General features: G+C 47.5%; 1 protein-coding gene across 1 annotated transcript in view; it reads left to right on the top strand.

The window, feature by feature from the left end:
• IGSF21 (immunoglobin superfamily member 21) overlaps window positions 1-17,679 on the top strand; it is an 80,080-nt gene that overhangs the window by 47,956 nt on the left and 14,445 nt on the right. The window contains exon 5 of the mRNA XM_032232209.1: window positions 13,521-13,636. Coding sequence (XP_032088100.1) covers window positions 13,521-13,636 — 116 coding nt within the window. The remainder of the gene's footprint in view (window positions 1-13,520; window positions 13,637-17,679) is intronic.

Here is a 17,679-nt window from a genome sequence, read left to right on the forward strand (position 1 = left end):
CCTGCTTGCATTTTAATTAAGCTACCCTGCTTGATTCCTTGAACCAACGCAAGGTCTTGGTTTCCAGGGAAGAAGGCTGGTGACATACGACCCATTTGTGAGGAGTTATCAAACTTGATCATCGGAAAAAGAGGGGGAAGCAGATTAGATGGGAGTTTTGGAACCTCAGAAAAAAAACAGAATAACAAGAGTTGGAAGGGACCTTGGAGGTCTTCTAGTCCCAACCCCAAGGTGGCTCAGTGGCTAAGATGCTGAGCTTGTCGATCAGAAAGTTCGGCGGTTCGAATCCCTAGCGCCGCGTAATGGAGAGAGCTCCCGTGACTTGTCCCGGCTTCTGTCAACCTAGCAGTTTGAAAGCACATAAAAAATGCAAGTAGAAGAATAGGAACCACCTTTGGTGGGAAGGTCACAGTGTTCCGTGTGCCTTTGGCGTTGAGTCATGCCGGCCACATGACCACGGAGACGTCTTCGGACAGCGCTGGCTCTTCGGCTTTGAAACGGAGATGAGCACCGCCCCCTAGAGTCAGGAATGACTAGCACATATGTGCAAGGGGAACCTTTACCTTAGTCCAATTCCCTGCTCCAGCAGGAGACCCTATAGCATGTCAGAGATACGGTTATCCAGTCTATTCCTGATAACCTCCAATGATTGAGCATCCACAATGTCCAGAAGCAAATCCTACCACTGATTTATGGATTCCGGATTGTTTGAGTTGGACAGGGACCTTGGAGGTCTTCTAGTCCATCCCCTTATTTAGGCAGGAAACCCTACACCATTTCAGACAATTGGCCATCCAACATCTTCTCAAAACCCTCCAGTGTTGGAGCATCCACAACTTCTGGAGACAAGTTGTTCCATTGATTAATTGTTCTAACTGTCAGGAAATCTCTCCTTAGTTCTAAGTTGCTTCTCTCCTTGATTAGTTTCCACCCATTGCTCCTTGTCCTACCATGTCAATACCATGTTATCGTGTCAAATGTTCTTGCCCCCGAACCAGTCCATCGTGCCCACTTCCCCATGGCTTGATTTTCTCTCTCTCTTCAAAAGAGAATTCACCTCCACTGTTGACTTCCCTCTACCATTTTCTTCCCCCCCTCCCCAATTCGGGAGGAGGGGCAGCGCAAAGGAGGGGACAAGAGTTGAAGGAGTGTCATTAGCTTCAAGGGGTGTAGATTTGATTCATCTGCTGGCAATTTTCCACACTTCAGTCTATATTTACAGCACTTACGCAATTATTTTTGAAGTCCCTTGAGTGTTCATTCACAAGGCTGCTAAATATTCCCACCTTGCTGAGGGGTCCTTCTTCTTCTTCTTCTTCTTTTGGGGGGGGGGGCAGAGTTTTAAAGGCGGCCAAGCCCAGTTCCCCAGCTCTCTTTCAGAGGGTCCAAGAAGTGACCCATTTTCCCACTTTTGGGAAGGGGAGACTCTAAACCTTCAAGTTCATGAGCAAACTCTATATATATGGGGGGGGGAGGATGAAATGATTGGACTCCCAAGGTAGATGGCAAGGAGGCGGAGAGAACTATCCAGCTCGGCCTTGTAACTGACTGTGGTGTCTAATGGCCACAGATTGTTCCTTTTGATGGAAGAAAATGTTCTTTTCGATTGCAGGCAGGATTGGTGGCTAAGGAGGTCAGGCATTGCTTGTGAAATGAGATCAGTCCCTCGGTAGGGGATGGTCCTCCCCTCCTCTCCTCTCCCCTCTTCTGCCTGCCCTTCCCTTCCCCTTCCTTCCTTTCCTCTGCCTTCTTTCCATTCCATTTCTTTCTTCCTCCTTTCCTCCTTCTTTCCTTTTTTTATTTCTTTCCCCTCCCTTCTTTCCATTCACTTTTCATGCTCCTTCCTTCCCTTCCCCTTCTTTCCATTTCCCTCCCTCCCTTCTTTCCTTTCCTCCCTCCCTTTCACCATTCCTTCCTTCCCCCCCTCCCTTCCATTCCCCTTCTTTCCATCCCTTTCTACTTTCCTTCCCTCCCTTCCACCCTCCCTCCCTTCCATTCCCTTTCTATTCTCCTTCCTTCCTTCCCTCCCTTCCACCCTCCCTCCCATTTCCCTTCCTTCTTTCCATTCCATTTCTTTCTTCCTTCCTTCCTTTTTCTTTCTTTCTTTCCCCTTCTTTCCATTCCCTTTTCACCTCCCTCCCTCCCTTCCACCATTCCTTCCTTCCCTCCCTCCCTTCCACCCTCCCTCTCTTCCATTCCCCTTCTTTCCATTCCCTTTCCACTCTCCTTCCTCCCTCCTTCCCTCCCTCCCACCCTCCCTTCCATTCCCTTTCCTTTTTTTATTCCCTTTCCATTCTCCTTCCTTCCTTTCCTCCCTCCCTCCCTTCCATTCTTTCCATTCCCTTTCCACTCTCCTCCCTCCCTCCCTTCCACTCTCCCTCCCTTCCATTCCCCTTCTTTCCATCCCTTTCCACTTTCCTTCCCTCCCTTCCACCCTCCCTCCCTTCCATTCTCTTTCCTTCTTTCTATTCCCTTTCCATTCTCCATCCTTCCTTCCCTCCCTTCCTCCCACCCTCCCATTACCCTTCCTTCTTTCCATTCCCTTTCCACCTTCCCTCCCTTCCAACTAAAACCTTCTCCTAGCCACTTGCTGTCCCATAGACGAAGTCTCCCCATGTGCCAATTCTACTACTAGCGGCCATTTGCCTCCTTGCAGCCACAGGTCACATTTCCGACTGGGGTGAGCCCCGTGGGACTCTCAGAGGCTCCCGTCCCCTGCTGGTGGCCGGGCCTGGCAGGAATTGGTGGGCCAGACATCTGGCAGGCCCCAGCTTGAGCTTCCACTGCGGTGACCAGAATACCAACTAGCGTTCATAGCAGCTGAATTACGGGAGATGGAGAATTCTAATGCAATGTGCTAAAACCAGCCGGCAGAGTTAGCAATCAAAGATTTCTTCTTAATGCATAATGTATTAAAGATGCAGAATACCGAGGCTGAGCCCAAGAGAAAAACAATTTGCACAAGGACAGCTATGGCAAATACTTGCTTTTAAAAAAAACACACCCAAAACTTGGCATATTTCTTCTTCTTATTAACCGTTAGACGTCCAAAACGAAGATTTCTCTACCAGGAATCCCTGAGAAGATTCCCAGAGGATTCCCGGCTACTCTCAGAGTAGATTTAAACAGGAAGAAGGGTGTTTAAATGTCTGTCTGGACCAGCAATCACCAACTGGTGGTCCATGAGAAAATTTTGGTGGTCCACAGAAAAGTTATTTGAATTTTTTATATTGCACTAAATCAGGGGTCCTCAAACTACGGCCCCTGGGACGGATACATGCAATGAACACTTGTGTTGCTGCGGAGAGTCTCCCCCTTCAGGGTGTTTTTGTATGGGGCAGAGGGGGGCAGAAATTCCGACTTGGGGTCTGCTTCAGCCTCCTGATGGGGGGCTTTGATCCAAGGCTGGAGGGAAGAGCCGCTGGTGGCGAAGAGCCAGTTCCAGTGGGGCTGCATCATGGCCTGGAACTGGCTGACCATCTCAGCCCACTGAGCCTCCAGGCGCCAGTCATTGGCCTTGCACTCCCGCAGGTCTTCCCTCTGCTTGGAAAGCCTATGCTCCCAGTCCTCAGTGAGGTGCTTCTGCTGAGCCTCCTTCTTGACCAGATCCAATTTGAACTGAGCTGTTTTGCCAACTCTTTCTCATGGGGGCTGCTTAGCTCCAGCAACTGCTTCCTGTTGGGGCCCTAAGGAGCCCAGGCGGGCAGGCAAGGAGTGGCTGGGAGGGGAGGGGTGAGTGGAGGCTGATGAGGCACACCTCTCGACATGAGTGACATCAAGTTGGCCACACCCACTCAGTCACATGACCTCCTTGCCACACCCACCCAGCAGGTCATTAAGCAGATCATATTAGTGGTCTGCGGGATCCTAAATTATGAATTTAGTGGTCCCTGAAGTCCAAAAGGTTGGGGATCCCTGATCTGGACCACCCAATTCAGGCCTAGCTTCAGAGTCCCACTGCAGATGGAATCATAGCGGCGTGTCAGCCCTGCGGGGTAGGCTTGGTCAAGGAGCATAGATCACAACAAATAGTAGATCTCTCTGCATGCAATTATTTGGGAGGTATCCGACCTTTCCCCTTCCTTCCCTTTCATACAAAGACAGTCAAAGTGGGGCAGTTTTGAGTTTCCTCCTCACTCTTTCCTGTTGTCTTATCTAACCATCTCTAGGTTTGGTCACCAGGATCTAAAAAAAAGATGTTGAGACTCTAGAAAGGGTGCAGAGAAGAGCAGCCAAGATGATTAAGGGATTGGAGGCTAAACATTGTGAAGAACGGATGCAGAAGTAGTCTAGGGTCCCCTGCTTGACCAGCGGGTTGGACTAGAAGACCCACCCAAGGTTCCATCCAACTATGTTACATATCTTCTCAAAGGCCATTTCTGTTCTTCTATAGAAACTACAAGGAATATCAATCAAAATAGAGCCTGGAAGAGACCTTGGAGGTCTTCTAGTCCAACCCCTTGCTCCCATACCATTTCAGACAAATGGTTGTCCAATTTTTTCCTTTAAAAATTCCAGTGATGGAGCACCCACAACTTCTGGAGGCAGGTTGTTCCACTGATTCATCATTATCACTGTCAGGAGTTTTCTCCTTAGTTCTAAGTTGCTTCTCTCCTTGATTAGTGTCTATCCCTTGCTTCTTGTCCTACCCTCAGGTGCTTTGGAGAATAGTTTGACTCCCTCATCTTTGTGGCAGCCCCTCAAATATTAGAACACCGATTTCATGTCACCCCTAGTCCTTCTTTTCATTAAACTAGATATACATAATTCCTGCAACTGTTCATATATTTTCCTCTCTAGTCGTCTACACATCTTTGTTGTACTTCTCCACACTCTTTCTTTTGGTAATCAAAGCTGGACGTAGTATTCCAAGTGTGGTCTTACCAAGGCCTTATAAAGTGAATAGAATAGAATAGAATAGAATAGAATAGAATAACAGAGTTGGAAGGGACCTTGGAGGTCTTCTAGTCCAACCCACTGTTTAGGCAGGAAACCCTACACCTCTTCAGGCAAATGGATATTCAACATCTTCTTAAAAAATTCCAGTGTTGGAGCATTCACAACTTCTGGAAGCAACTTCTGTTCCACTGATTAATTGTTCTCACAGTCAGGAAATTTCTCCTCAGTTCTAAGTTGCTTCTCTCCTTGATTAGTTTCCATCCCTTGTTTCTTGTCCTGCCCTCAGGTGCTTTGGAGAATAGCTTGGCTCCCTCTTCTTTGTATCAACCCCTGAGATATTGGAAGACTGCTATCATGTCTCCCCTAGTCCTTCCTTTTCCTAGTCTTTCTTTTCATTAAACTCAACATACCCAGTTCCTGCAACCGTTCTTCCTATGTTTTAGCCTCCAGTCCCCTAATCCTCTTGGTTGCTCTTCTCTGCATTCTTTCTAGAGTCTCCACATCTTTTTTACATCATGACAACCAAAACTGAATGCAGGATTCCATGCGTGGCCTTACCGAGACCTTATAAAGTGGTATCAACACTTCAAGTGCTACTATCCCTTCTCGTGATCTTTCTTTTAATGCAGCTTAGGACTGTCTTTTTGGCAGCTGCAGCATGCTGCTGGCTCTTATTTAAGCGGTCGTCCACTAGGCCTCCGAAATCCTTCAACCATGGTTGAAAACTCATGAAGTTGTGAGTTTTGAAGACTCCGTGTGAAGAGAGATGGGCTTGAGAGATGTGCAAGTTTCTCACAATTGCCCTCCAGTAAAACGTGGGGGGTTTCTTGTTCTGTCCCTTCTCGCGGTGAAAGCATTCTGTTAGGAATATAATCTAACGGTTGGGTTGGCAATATATAAATCATATAACAATGCTGTACCTGTTTCTTTAAATCATACTGTAAAATGTGATTGGTTGCTGTTTTCCTCAATCGGCCATAAGAGGGAGCCAAAATGACTGTTAGCTCTCTGTTTGTTAGATGCTGGGCTGATCTGATCTGAGTGTTTTGGAAGCTGGCTGTTAGAAAGTGCCGTGAACTATTGTAAGTTTTGCAACTGCTACCAAACTTTGAGTACTGAACTGATTATATGATACTGGACTATGTTATTGGATTATCCCTTAACTGAAAGACATTGATGACTGACTTTCTTATCCGTGTATGACTTGGACTGTTTGATGGACTCTGATACCTCTATTTCCACGAAAGTAAAAGCCTACTTCAACTGCAGTGTCTCTATACGCTGGTTTGTGTGCTTCTCCAACACAACTCTCACAACGCTTCTCTGAATGCACTCGCTCTCCCAACGGGGAGCTTACCTAACACATTCCCTTAAAATCGTGACTGGACTTGGGGTGGGCGGGGGAGAAGAACGAATATGCCGCTTGACAGACAGCCCTGACTTTTCTAGTCTGCTGAATCCCCTCCTTCGTCTTCTCGACTCGGTGTTGGGGGGGCACGGCAACGTGTGGGGGGAGCCTTGCAGATGTGTAATTGGATTCTGACATCTCCTGGGTCGGGCCGAGCAATTTGCACCTCTTCTACCGGCTGCTTCTAAATTTAGCCATCTCCGCATTAGGTAAAGATCTCGTCCTCTAGACAGCACCCTTAATTGGTTGTGATGGGTGACTTCATGGCTCGGTGTTCTGGAGGCATGATTAAGGAGGGTGGCGAAGGCTGCTGGCACGAGGGAAGATGCTCCGGGCGAAGGGAGGGGGGGTTTAAAGGTGGAGGAGGCCGACGCCAGACAGAGGGGCTCCTGTAATAAGTCTTCTCGCTAACATGACACATTGTCAGTCCCTTATGAAGGGTGCCAGCAGTTGATGAGGACATAAACGCTGCTGGTTAGAATCTGCCTGAAATGCATGATGATCTTGAGGATCAGGGACCTCTGAGGACATCCAGATCCTCCTCTTTCTAATAGGGACACCCCAAAAGGGTCGGTGGGGGGGGGTTCTCAAGTCATCCAGGTCACAGTTGTCCCAAAGGTGCTTTTTCAGGAGACAACTGGACGTTCTGGTTTTTTTTTAAACTTTGGAAGATGTTTCGCTTCTCATCCAAGAAGTTTCCTCCATTCTGACTGGATGGGTGGGGAAGGGAAGGATTTGTACGCCTTGCAGACAGCTGGTGGTTTGGGGAAACAAAACAACCACTTCATAAACGCGTGGCTCAGCATAGGGAGAACAAACCCACCAAGGCCAGATTCAATAGCCCATCCGTGTTGAAAAGATACAGGTCGCTCTTTTGAAGACAGCAAAGTCCACATTTTGGACAGAGAGGAATCGCTTGTTTGAAAGAAGAGGGGTCAAAGAGGCCATCTATGTCCAAATTGAACAGCCCTCTCCCAACAGAGAGGGAGGGATAAGACATCCTCTATCTCCAGTCCACAACGCAGTCCTTTCAGCAGCTCCAAGGCGGCTCCACACACATTTGACCCTGAGGACTGAGATAAACGTCCAAGTGGCCTCAACGACTCTCTATAAGAATGCGAATGCCCAGCTGGCGGCAAGGAATATAAATCCTTCCATTCCCCACCATCCAGTCAGAGTTGAAGAAGCTTCTTGGAGGAGAAGCGAAGCGCCTTCAAAGGAAAAACCAAGGAAGTCCAGTTGCTTCTTGAAGAAATCACCACTCCAAGGGTGGTTTTTGGAAGCTGGTCCTGAGTATCTCCACCACTGTTGTACCTAATTGATTGATCAGCCCTTCAGAGTAGACCAGGTCCAGAATAGGCCCTGCAGGTATTCCAGTAGTCTGGAATACAGAATCTGGAAAGTCTGTCAAAGCAACTCTCTGGCTCACCTGATGCAGGAGAACATCTAGGAGAGGTTGGCTTGAGTTTCTTTCTCATACTTGATCCCAGCTCAGGACAGTGTAGAGTAATCTCTTCTACAAGTTACTCCTTAATATCTTTTGGAGATCAGAGGAAGAAAGGAGGAGGAGGAGGAGGAGGAGGACGAGGAGGAGGAGGAGGAGGAGGAGAGGAAGAAGAAGAAGAAGAAGAAGAACAAGAAGAACAAGAACAAGAACAAGAACAAGAACAAGAAAGAAGAAGAAGGGACTGAACCTCCTTTTTCAAGGGTAGTCTACCTGAGCCATAGTTCCTTGGTGGAAACATTGGAAGAGAAGCTTTCCCTACGTCACTGGTGGAAATACCTTGTGGGTGAATTTGGAGGTAAAAATTGTATTTGACACCCATTTGCGAAAAGGATGGAGAGTTTTTGAACAGGAGTGGTGCAGTGGCCTAGAGGCGGAGCCCTTGCCTCACACTCAGGAGTCTGTGAATTCAATCCCAGGTAAAGGCAGATATTTCTCTCTCTGGGCGCAATGAACAAAGCTCCGCATTGGCAACAGGAAGGGCCTCCAGCCAGTAAACAGTTTACTAGCTCCTTTCAGTTGCTCAAACTCCACCCCGCAAGGGATTACGGGGTCATTAACGGAAGAGTTTTTGAACAGAGCAATGTTACTTCATCTATCTGCCTTCTCCTCTTGGCCAAGATCCACGAACCTTCACCCCAACCTGACCACAACCACCAACGTTCATTGCTGGAATCTCTTTGCCTGTTTCATGAAAGGTAGGATCTACCTGAGCTTTAGGAGGAAGAGAGGGCGATGCAAACCATCCTCCTAAACAGGTGGATGGTCTCTTTTGAATGCCACACCCTTACAAGAGGAGGCTCTGGATTTCCTATTCGGGGGTCAGACTTGATGTTCTCTCAGGCCTCCCTCCCCTTCTCTCCCAAGTCCTTTTTGTGCAGCTGTGACCGTTGCTTTCTTCCTCTCTGCTTCTTGGGAAGCAGAAATGCCCCAAATTCAGCAAACACTTCATGGCAGGAGCACAAATCACCCACGAGATGCTGCTACGATTGTTCTAACCTCCTCTATAAGGTAGCTTTGCTGTGTTATTTCAAACCTTGGCTAGACTCCTGAGCTCGGGCATCTCTATTTTTCTTTCCTTCCCCCTTGCTCTTTCTCCATTAATCTCTTCCCCTTAGTCTCCCTCTCTCTTTGGGACAATTTCTTTTCCTTCCTTCCTGGCCCATTTTTCTTGCCCGGGGATGCAAATCTGCGCGAACGCAAGGAAGACAGAGAGGATGTCACATTCCCTTGAATGAGTTATGAAGCGAAGAAGCCCGGAGTTCTTGAAATCTCTTCGAGGGATGCCTGAGGATGGAAGAGGATCATTGTTTGAGCTGGAGGGGGCCTTCCAAGAAGCAATTTCCACCCCGAAGACACCAAGAGGGAAGTAGTTGTCTGTGCAACCACGACGTCTTAGGGGTGTCTCTCCATGCTTCTCTCTCTCTCTGTCCTGACTCTAAACTTGGAGAGTCCAGGTTTTCCTTCGCATTGCAGCAGCCGGCCCCTGGAGATCCCACCGCAGGAGCAAATGACGTTCACGGCCCATCGCTTGTCATAAATCAAACCAGCTCTCCTAATTTTAATGTCACAGCAGCGGTGTTCGCCAGCTGGGGCTCCCGACCCACAGAGCTGACCTGGTTTTGAATAAAGGAAGACGGGCACCCCATGGAAAGTCGAGAGATGTGCGCATGGAGAAGATCAACTGAGATTTCAATAGAGGCTTTCCTGACATTCTTCGGGAGGGAAGGGTTTGTGGTCGTCCAGAAGTTAACCAACTACAAGTCCCATCTCTCTTGGCCAACGGCCACGCGAGCAGGGCGGCTCTCCAAGAGAGTTCTAGTTGGGTCAAGGCAGCAGGGTGTCCCGCCAAGCCATATTGCTTGAGGAGCAGCTCTGCGTGGTGTTGAAAATACAGTGAACGTCATAATAACTGTTATGTATGCTCCCCGTTGGGAGAGCGAGTACGTTCAGAGAAGCGTTGCGAGAGTTGTGTTGGAGAACACACAAACCAGCATACAGAGACACTGCAGTTTAAATAGGCTTTTACTTTCATGGAAATAGAGGTATCAGAGTCCATCAAACAGTCCAAGTCATACACAGATAAGACAGTCAGTCATCAATGTTTTTCAGTTAAGGGATAATCCAAATAACATAGTCCAGTATCATACAATCAGTTCAGTACTCAAAGTTTGCTAGCAGTTGCAAAACTTACAATAGCTCACGGCACTTTCTAACAGGCAGCTTCCAAAATACTCAGATCAGATCAGCCCAGCATCTAACGAACAGTCATTCTGGCTCCCTCTTATGGCCGATTGAGGAAAACAGCAACCAATCACATTTTACAGTATGATTTAAAGAAACAGGTATAGCATTGCTATATGATTTATGCATTGCCAACCCAACCGTTAGATTATATTCCTAACATTAATAACGATGGCTTATTATTATAGCCTCCCAGAGTCACTTTATAGGGGAGATAGTTGTCATAAAAATTTAATCAATAATAGTTTGGGATGGATTTTTTTTTTTTTTATTGATTGATTTCTACAGCCGTCCAGTGTCAGGCTTGCAGTTATATTCCTTTTAGAATCTTTGGCCTCCCACACTTTCTCTCTCTTTCTTTACTATGCTGTTTCATTAGTGGGCAATTGGGAGGGGGGAATAGTAAGGAGTAGAATTGTGGGAGGTGTTGTTGTCATTCCTTTCTAGAAATCAAGGTCATTCTTTGTCTCCGCACCTCTGCACCTGACTTGAACTAGATGGGTGGAAATGCCAGCGTGGCAGAGGAAGATTGGACCATGTGATGGATTTATGGGTGTGGGGACAAGATCATGAACTTTCAACTGGGTGGGAATCCGAGGAAGCTTTCAGATTTGGGATTCCACAGTTTGTGCCAACAGGTCTGTCTTATTAAATTGGAACTTTAAGGATAGCTCTGCCTTGGACTCTGATTTAATTCCACATGATATTTGGAACACTGACATCCGGAGTCATTTGATGAGATGGGTAGCTGTGGAAGTCAAATAAAGAAATAATGCAGGGGTGGGATTCAGCCGGTTTGAACTGGTTCACCAAACCGGTTGTTGCAAGGACCGGCTAGCCCCATACACCCTCGCCCAGCTCCTCCCAAGAGTCTCCATACAGCCCATTCATCATGCTAGGTAAATGCAGGGCCTGCAGTGAGGCTTTGGGAGGGCAAAACATGGGCCTCATGGAAGTCCAGAAACGGGCCCGTTTCCAGCCTCCAAAGCCCACAAGAGGCCATTTTTGCTCTCCTGGAAGCTCGGGGAAAGTCTCTGGAGCCTGGGGAGGGCAAAAAATGGGGCTACCAGAAGTACCGGATGTCCCAAAACAGGCATGTTTCCAGCCTCTGGAGCCCAGAGGGAGGCAGTTTTCACCCTTCAGGAGACTCGGGGAAAGCCTCCGGAGCCTGGGGAGGGCGAAAACGCCTCCCCCCCATAGTGCAGGAAGCTGAGTAGGCCACGCCCACCATGACCCCGCCCACCCAGTGACCCAGCAGAGAACTGGTTGCTAACTGAAATAATGGTATTATTAATTAAATTTTTATGACCTCCATCCCCCTCTACTCTGGGTGGCTATTATAATAAGCCATCATTTGAATTTGGGTTCATCCTAAACCAGTGGTCGGCAAACTCATTAGTCAACAGAGCCAAATATCAACAGTACGACGGTTGAAATTTCTTTTGAGAGCCAATTTTTTTAGATTTAAACTATCTCCCGTCGCCCGACCGACCGACACCTTCACTTCTTCTAATGCCACTTCTTCAAACTAGAAAATGTGGTGAAACTCACTTAATGACGCTCTTGCTTAGCAACCAAAATTTTGGGCTCAATTGTGGTCATTAGTTCTCTTTCTTTTTCTTTCTTTTTTCTTTTCTTTCTTTCTCTTTCTGTCTCTCTCTCTCTGTCTTTCTGTCTCTCCCTCCCTTCCTCCCCCTCTGTGTGTGTGTGTGTGTGTGTGTGTGTGTGTGTCTGTCGCTCTCTCTCGGATTCCCTCTCTCCCTCTCTCCCCCTCCCTCCCTCTCTCTATCTCTTTCTGTCTCTCTCTCTGTCTGTCTGTCTGTCTCTCCCTCCCTTCCTCCCCCTCTGTCTCTGTGTGTGTGTCTGTCTGTCTGTCTGTCGCTCTCTCTCGGATTCCCTCTCTCCCTCTCTCCCCCTCCCTCCCTCTCTCTATCTCTCTCTGTCTCTCTCTCTCTCATTCACACACACACACACACACACACACACAGAGTCTCCCAACTGGCCCTTCCTCCCTTGGAGAGCTTCGGAGGGAAGCTTCTGCAGAAGCCAGGGCGAGTGAGAACACGTTCCCGCCATTATGAAGTCTCCGAGGCTGTAATTGTACAGGCTGTACGTGCACGCCTATGTTTTCCACGGTGTGCAGCCACGGCAAGACTCTGCGCGGCTGGCGATGACTCCGGAGCCCATCTGGGAAGATGAGGAACGCAAGGGGGACACCCCCCCCCCGGGGATGGGCTCCAGAGTCATTGCCAGCCGCACAGAGCCTCACTGCGGGAACTTGTTCTCACTCACCTGGGCTTTTGCAGAAGCTGCCCTCCGAAGCCCTCCGAGGGAGGAAGGGCCAGTTGGGAGAGGAAGTGTGGAAGAGCCACATTCAAGGGGCCAAAGAGCCGCATGTGGCTCATGAGCCGCGGTTTGCCGACCACTGTCCTAAACCATTCCATCTAGTCTCATTCCATCTATTTTTTCTTTGGCTGAATTCTTCATGTGAGCTTGGAAGGAAAAGCTGTCTATTTTTTTCAAAGCACTTGCAAAAAATAAAAATAAAAAGATAACTACGGGAGAACAAGAAACTTTGCTGCAAGGGGGTGTGGGGGAGACACCACAATAGGTATTGACTTATTCTTTGCTGGATCTGCAGTTCTTAGCTCATAAAAAGCACCAGTAACCAAAAAAAAAAAAAAAAACAACTTTCCAACTTGAGCAAAACGTCCTACTTAAAACCCCGGAAACCTAACTGTTCTGTGTGTAATTGCTGCCAGGGTGAGCATGTATTTTTATGAGAGAATTTAAAACATTTGTGTCTTTATCACTTCGGTAATAGAGTTGGGGAGTTGGGGAATAACTTGGAAAAATAAATGTCTGTAAATAATGAAAGAAACTCTGCTCACTCTCAAAAAAACATCCATTCTGTAGTGAAAACCGCCTTTTTTAAAATCTTGCCTCGTCTCTAGAGAGGGATTCTGCATTCTCCATTTCTGGCGTAACCAGGAGATGACCCTCACCGCATCTAAGCCTCCTTTTTTCAATCCATTCTCCTGTCTTCCTCCAGGTTGTCAGGGTGGTGATATGGAAGGGGCAGGTTTTCCCCATTTTAGAGGGGAGACCTGACAGAGGTGAACCCTAGAACTATAGTGGGTTCCTGATGCATCTCACCCTACTTTGAAGAGAAATCCACTTCACTAGGATCTTCAAGATCCAGGAAGCCTTGGAGAAACATCTCCAGTTGACCTCATTCCTAGATGTGATGCTCATGGGATCTTCACTAGGATCTTCAAGATCCGGGAAGTCTGGGAAAAACATCTCTAGTTGACTTTCATTCTTAGATTGATGCTCATGAGATCTTCACTAGGATCTTCAAGATCCAGGAAGTCTTGGAGAAACATCTCCAGTTGACATCATTCTTAAGACATGATGCTCATGGTTGATCAGATGAGTAATGAACCTTCTTCCTTCTCCCACCAGCACCTCCCACGTCCATCTCGGTCATCGCTGCGGACACCCCAGCTCCATTCAGCCGCTACCAAGCCCAGAATTTTACCTTGGTCTGCCTTGTCTCTGGTGGAAAACCTGCCCCCACGGTAAGTTTTGGTAAACATGGAATAAGGAGAAGATATCTCCACCTCTAATCCCCGTTACGGCACCTCTCTGTCTGCGTTTCAACTTTAATTACCTCCTTTGTGGCTTACAAGATGTTGAAATAAGGACTATTGGCGTGATGGCATGAATCCATCTTTTTGAGACGACTCTTCAGTTTTTGCTTCAGTCCAAGTTCATAAACAGGGTGGATTCAGAGCATGTTGAAAGAGCACACCCCCAATTCCTCAAAATTCAGTTTTAAAAAAATCTGATTGCAATCCAATTGGCTGACAGGGGCATCCAAATATTTTGGGGGTGGGGATTTCAATCAATCAATCAGAATAGATCTGGAAGGGACTTTGGAGGTCTTCTAGTCCAACCCTCTGCTCAAGCAGGAGACCCTATAACATTTCAGGCAAATGATTGTCTTCTTAAAACTTCCAGTGATGGAGCATTTACAAACTCTGGAAGCAAATTGTTCCACTGATTAATTGTTCTAACTGTTAGGAAGTTTCTCCTTAGTTCCAGGTTGCTTCTCTCCTTGATTAGTTTCCCTCCATTGTTTCTTGTCCTGTCTACAGGTGCTTTGGTAAATAAATTGGCCCTCTCTTCTTTGGGGCAGCCCCTGAAATACTGAAATATTGCTGTCATGTCCCTCCCAGTCTTTCTCTTCTCTAGACTGTCCATAACCAATTCCCAGTTCTTCATATGTTTTAGTCTGCAGGCCTTTCCGTTCCCCCATTTTTAAATAAAAATAAAATAAAATTGCACGGAGCATCTGTACAGAAAGGACACCCCTGTCTTCCCACCTGGAGATTAAAAAAAAATCGACTGGGAATAATCAAAGGGAAATATACAAAGAAAATTAAGTAAATATTAACACATCTGCTAACTACAGCTAGAATAGCATTTGCCCAGTGCTGGAAGCAAAATAATACCCCCTCGGAACGAATTAGTGATAAAAAAAACTTTGGATTGTGCAGAGATGGACTAATTAACACTGAAATTAAAAGATAAAGAAGAGTCGGGATATTATGAAATTTGGAACAATTGGTACAAATGGCTGTAAAACAAGAATAAAATTAATTAAGCCAAAAAATAACATATATATAAATATATATAGAACTGTGTATAAAGGTGTGTAAATATAGAAGTGAAATATTATACATGTACAGGTATGATGACATAACAATGTTGATATAATGACTGTAAGGTGTTGTAGAAGGGAAAAATAATTTAAAAATCTGCTAAAAAGAAGACTTTCAATTCAGTTATCACCCACCTGGATACAGGCGGTCCTCACTTACCAACCACAGTGGAGACTTCTTGGTTCACCGACAAAAGGGCAAACGACAAAAGCGCGCCCGACTAAACCGCGGTGACAAAACCGCGAGTTCTAAAGCGCGCCGACAAATGAGCGCTGAAGCGCGGCAACAACAGCGCAGCGACAGAAGCGCGCTGTAAACCTAAACCTAACCCTAAACCTAACCCTAAACCTAATCCTAAACCTAACCCTAAACCTAACCCTAAACCTAACCCTTACCTTAACTTAAATCGCACTTCTGTCGGCGCGCTGTTGTCGCCGCGTTGATGACGTCACGTTGATGACATCGCGGTTTTAGCACCGCGGTTTTGTCGGCGCGCTTTTGTCGTGTGTGCATTTGTTGGGTCACGAACTGCTTCACTTAACAACTCATAGAGGTATGCTGGTTGCTAAGTTTTTTTCTCGTGGTTTGTCCCAAAGATGTTTTTTCAGGAAGCAACTGGACTTCCTTGTTTGTTTTTTTTTCTTTTGAAGACATTTCGCTTCTCATCCAAGAAGCTTCCTCAGCTCTGACCGGACAGTAGGGAATGGAAGGATTTATATTCCTTGCAGTCAGCTGGTCATTTGCAAAGAAACAAGAAGAAAGTCCAGTTGCCTCTTGGGGAAAAAAAAGCACCTTTGGAACAACCGTGACCTGGATGACTGAGAATCTCTACAGACTTTGAGCTACACAATTTGGGATGAAGACCCTTGGAATGGTGGGGGAACAGGAATGGATTTCCAGAGGGGAAAAATGCAGACTACAGGAACCATTTGCACCACTCAGGTGACCCTGAGGACACAGGCAAACCTCCAAGTGGCCTCGATGACCCTCTAAAAGGATGCAACTGATCAGCTGTCTGCAAGGAGCATATATCCTTCCATTCCCCTATTCTGTCAGATCTGAAGAAGCTTCTTGGATGAGAAGCGAAACATCTACAAAGGAAAAAAAAAAACCAGAAAGTCCAGTTGCCTCTTGAAAAATAACCAGGACCTGCATGACTGAGAATCTCTACAGGCTTCTCATGGTTTGCTTTCCTTCCACCCAGGCGTGGGATTGAAAAATGTTAGCAACAGCTTCTCTGTCCGGTTGCTTGGTTTCAGGTTTCAGGTTTCGTTTTATTTATATGCCGCCCTATTCCCAGCGGGACTCAGGGCGGCTCACAAACCCAAGAGGGAAAGGGAAACACAAAAGCTACAAATACAAATATTTAAAAATAACCAACAGCCACACAAATCGAGAGGGGAAGGGAACTCATCAACCCCAGGCCTGCCAACACAGCCAGGTTTTAACGGCTTTTCGGAAGGCCTGGAGAGAGGTGAGGGTCCGAATCTCTGCAGGGAGTTCGTTCCAAAGGGCCGGCGCTGCCACAGAGAAGGCCCTCCCCCGGGTAATAGCCAGGTGGCATTGGCTGGTGGACGGAACCCGGAGGAGGCCAACCCTGTGTGATCTAATGGGTCTTCGGGAGGTAATTGGCAGCAGGCAGTCTCTCAAGTACCCAGGTCCAATACCATGAAGGGCTTTATAAGTGACGACTAGCACCTTGAAGCGCATCCGGAGACCAATCGGTAACCAGTGCAGCTCGCGGAGGATAGGTGTAACGTGGGTGTACCGAGGTGCACTCACAATTGCTCGCACGGCTGCATTCTGGACGAGCTGAAGTCTCCGAATGCTCTTCAAGGGCTGCCCCATGTGGGTGGGTATGGCCATGGGAGGCATGGCTTACTCAGCCTCCTCATAATGGGGTGGGGAGCATTTTTGCCCTCCCCACGCTCCGGAGGTTTTCCTTGAGCCTCCAGGAGGGCGAAAACAGCCTCCCCTGGGCTCTGGAAGCCAGAAACAAGCCTGTTTCTGGACTTCCAGAACTTCCGGTAGGTCTATTTTTTGCCCTCCCAGAGCCTCCATATTGGCCCTGCATTTACCTGGCATAATGAACGGGCCGCGTGGAGACTACGGGGAGGGGAGGGGTGGGCTGGGGCAGCCAGTGCTTCCAACTATCACTTCGGCGTACTGAATGCAAAATTAGTGTCGGTTCTCCCGAACCGGCGTGAACCAGCTGAATCCTACCTTTGCTTCAGTGGTGGGTTGCAGGCGGTACACCCCGTTATGGGCGTACCGGTGCCTGCCCGGAGCACCGGGTACCGTTCCAGTACGGTGCTCTGGAGGGCTCACCTGCCCTGTATTTGAGCTCTTCGGCGCTTACGAGCAGCTGGAGTGTCGCAGAGGCATCACAAGAGGTAAAGATGCATGCGTGAGCGTGCGAGCATGCTGTGCACCTTCATGTGGTGGACGCCGGGCCCTGTTGCACCGTACCAGTTGCACCGGGATCCGGAACCCACCACTGCCTTGCTTCCACACACACACACACACACACACACACACACACACACCTTTTAGATCATGTTCATCGTGATGGATCATTTTGATACAAGCAGACAGGATGTTGTGAAACAGTGGGGAGCGATGGGGGGAAGCCTTGGCATCTGAGCATCCCGGTAATAATTTCTGCTTATTAATTCGGAAGTCGGAAACACATCTCCATTTGGAAGACGGGGGGGAACACTCAAAGGGAGGGAGGAGCAAGGAACAAAGAATTTTTTTTCCCGTCTGCTTCTATCTCTCTACCTGGAAACACACAAAAAAAAGAAACGCTCACTTATCCGCAAACATTCCCCAGGCTGTTTCATTACAGCGTGACATCAGAAGCTCGAAGAGAAGGTTTTTTTGGGCGGGGGAGGGAA

Source organism: Thamnophis elegans, chromosome 15 (assembly GCF_009769535.1).
Source record: "Thamnophis elegans isolate rThaEle1 chromosome 15, rThaEle1.pri, whole genome shotgun sequence".
Taxonomy (NCBI): domain Eukaryota; kingdom Metazoa; phylum Chordata; class Lepidosauria; order Squamata; family Colubridae; genus Thamnophis; species Thamnophis elegans.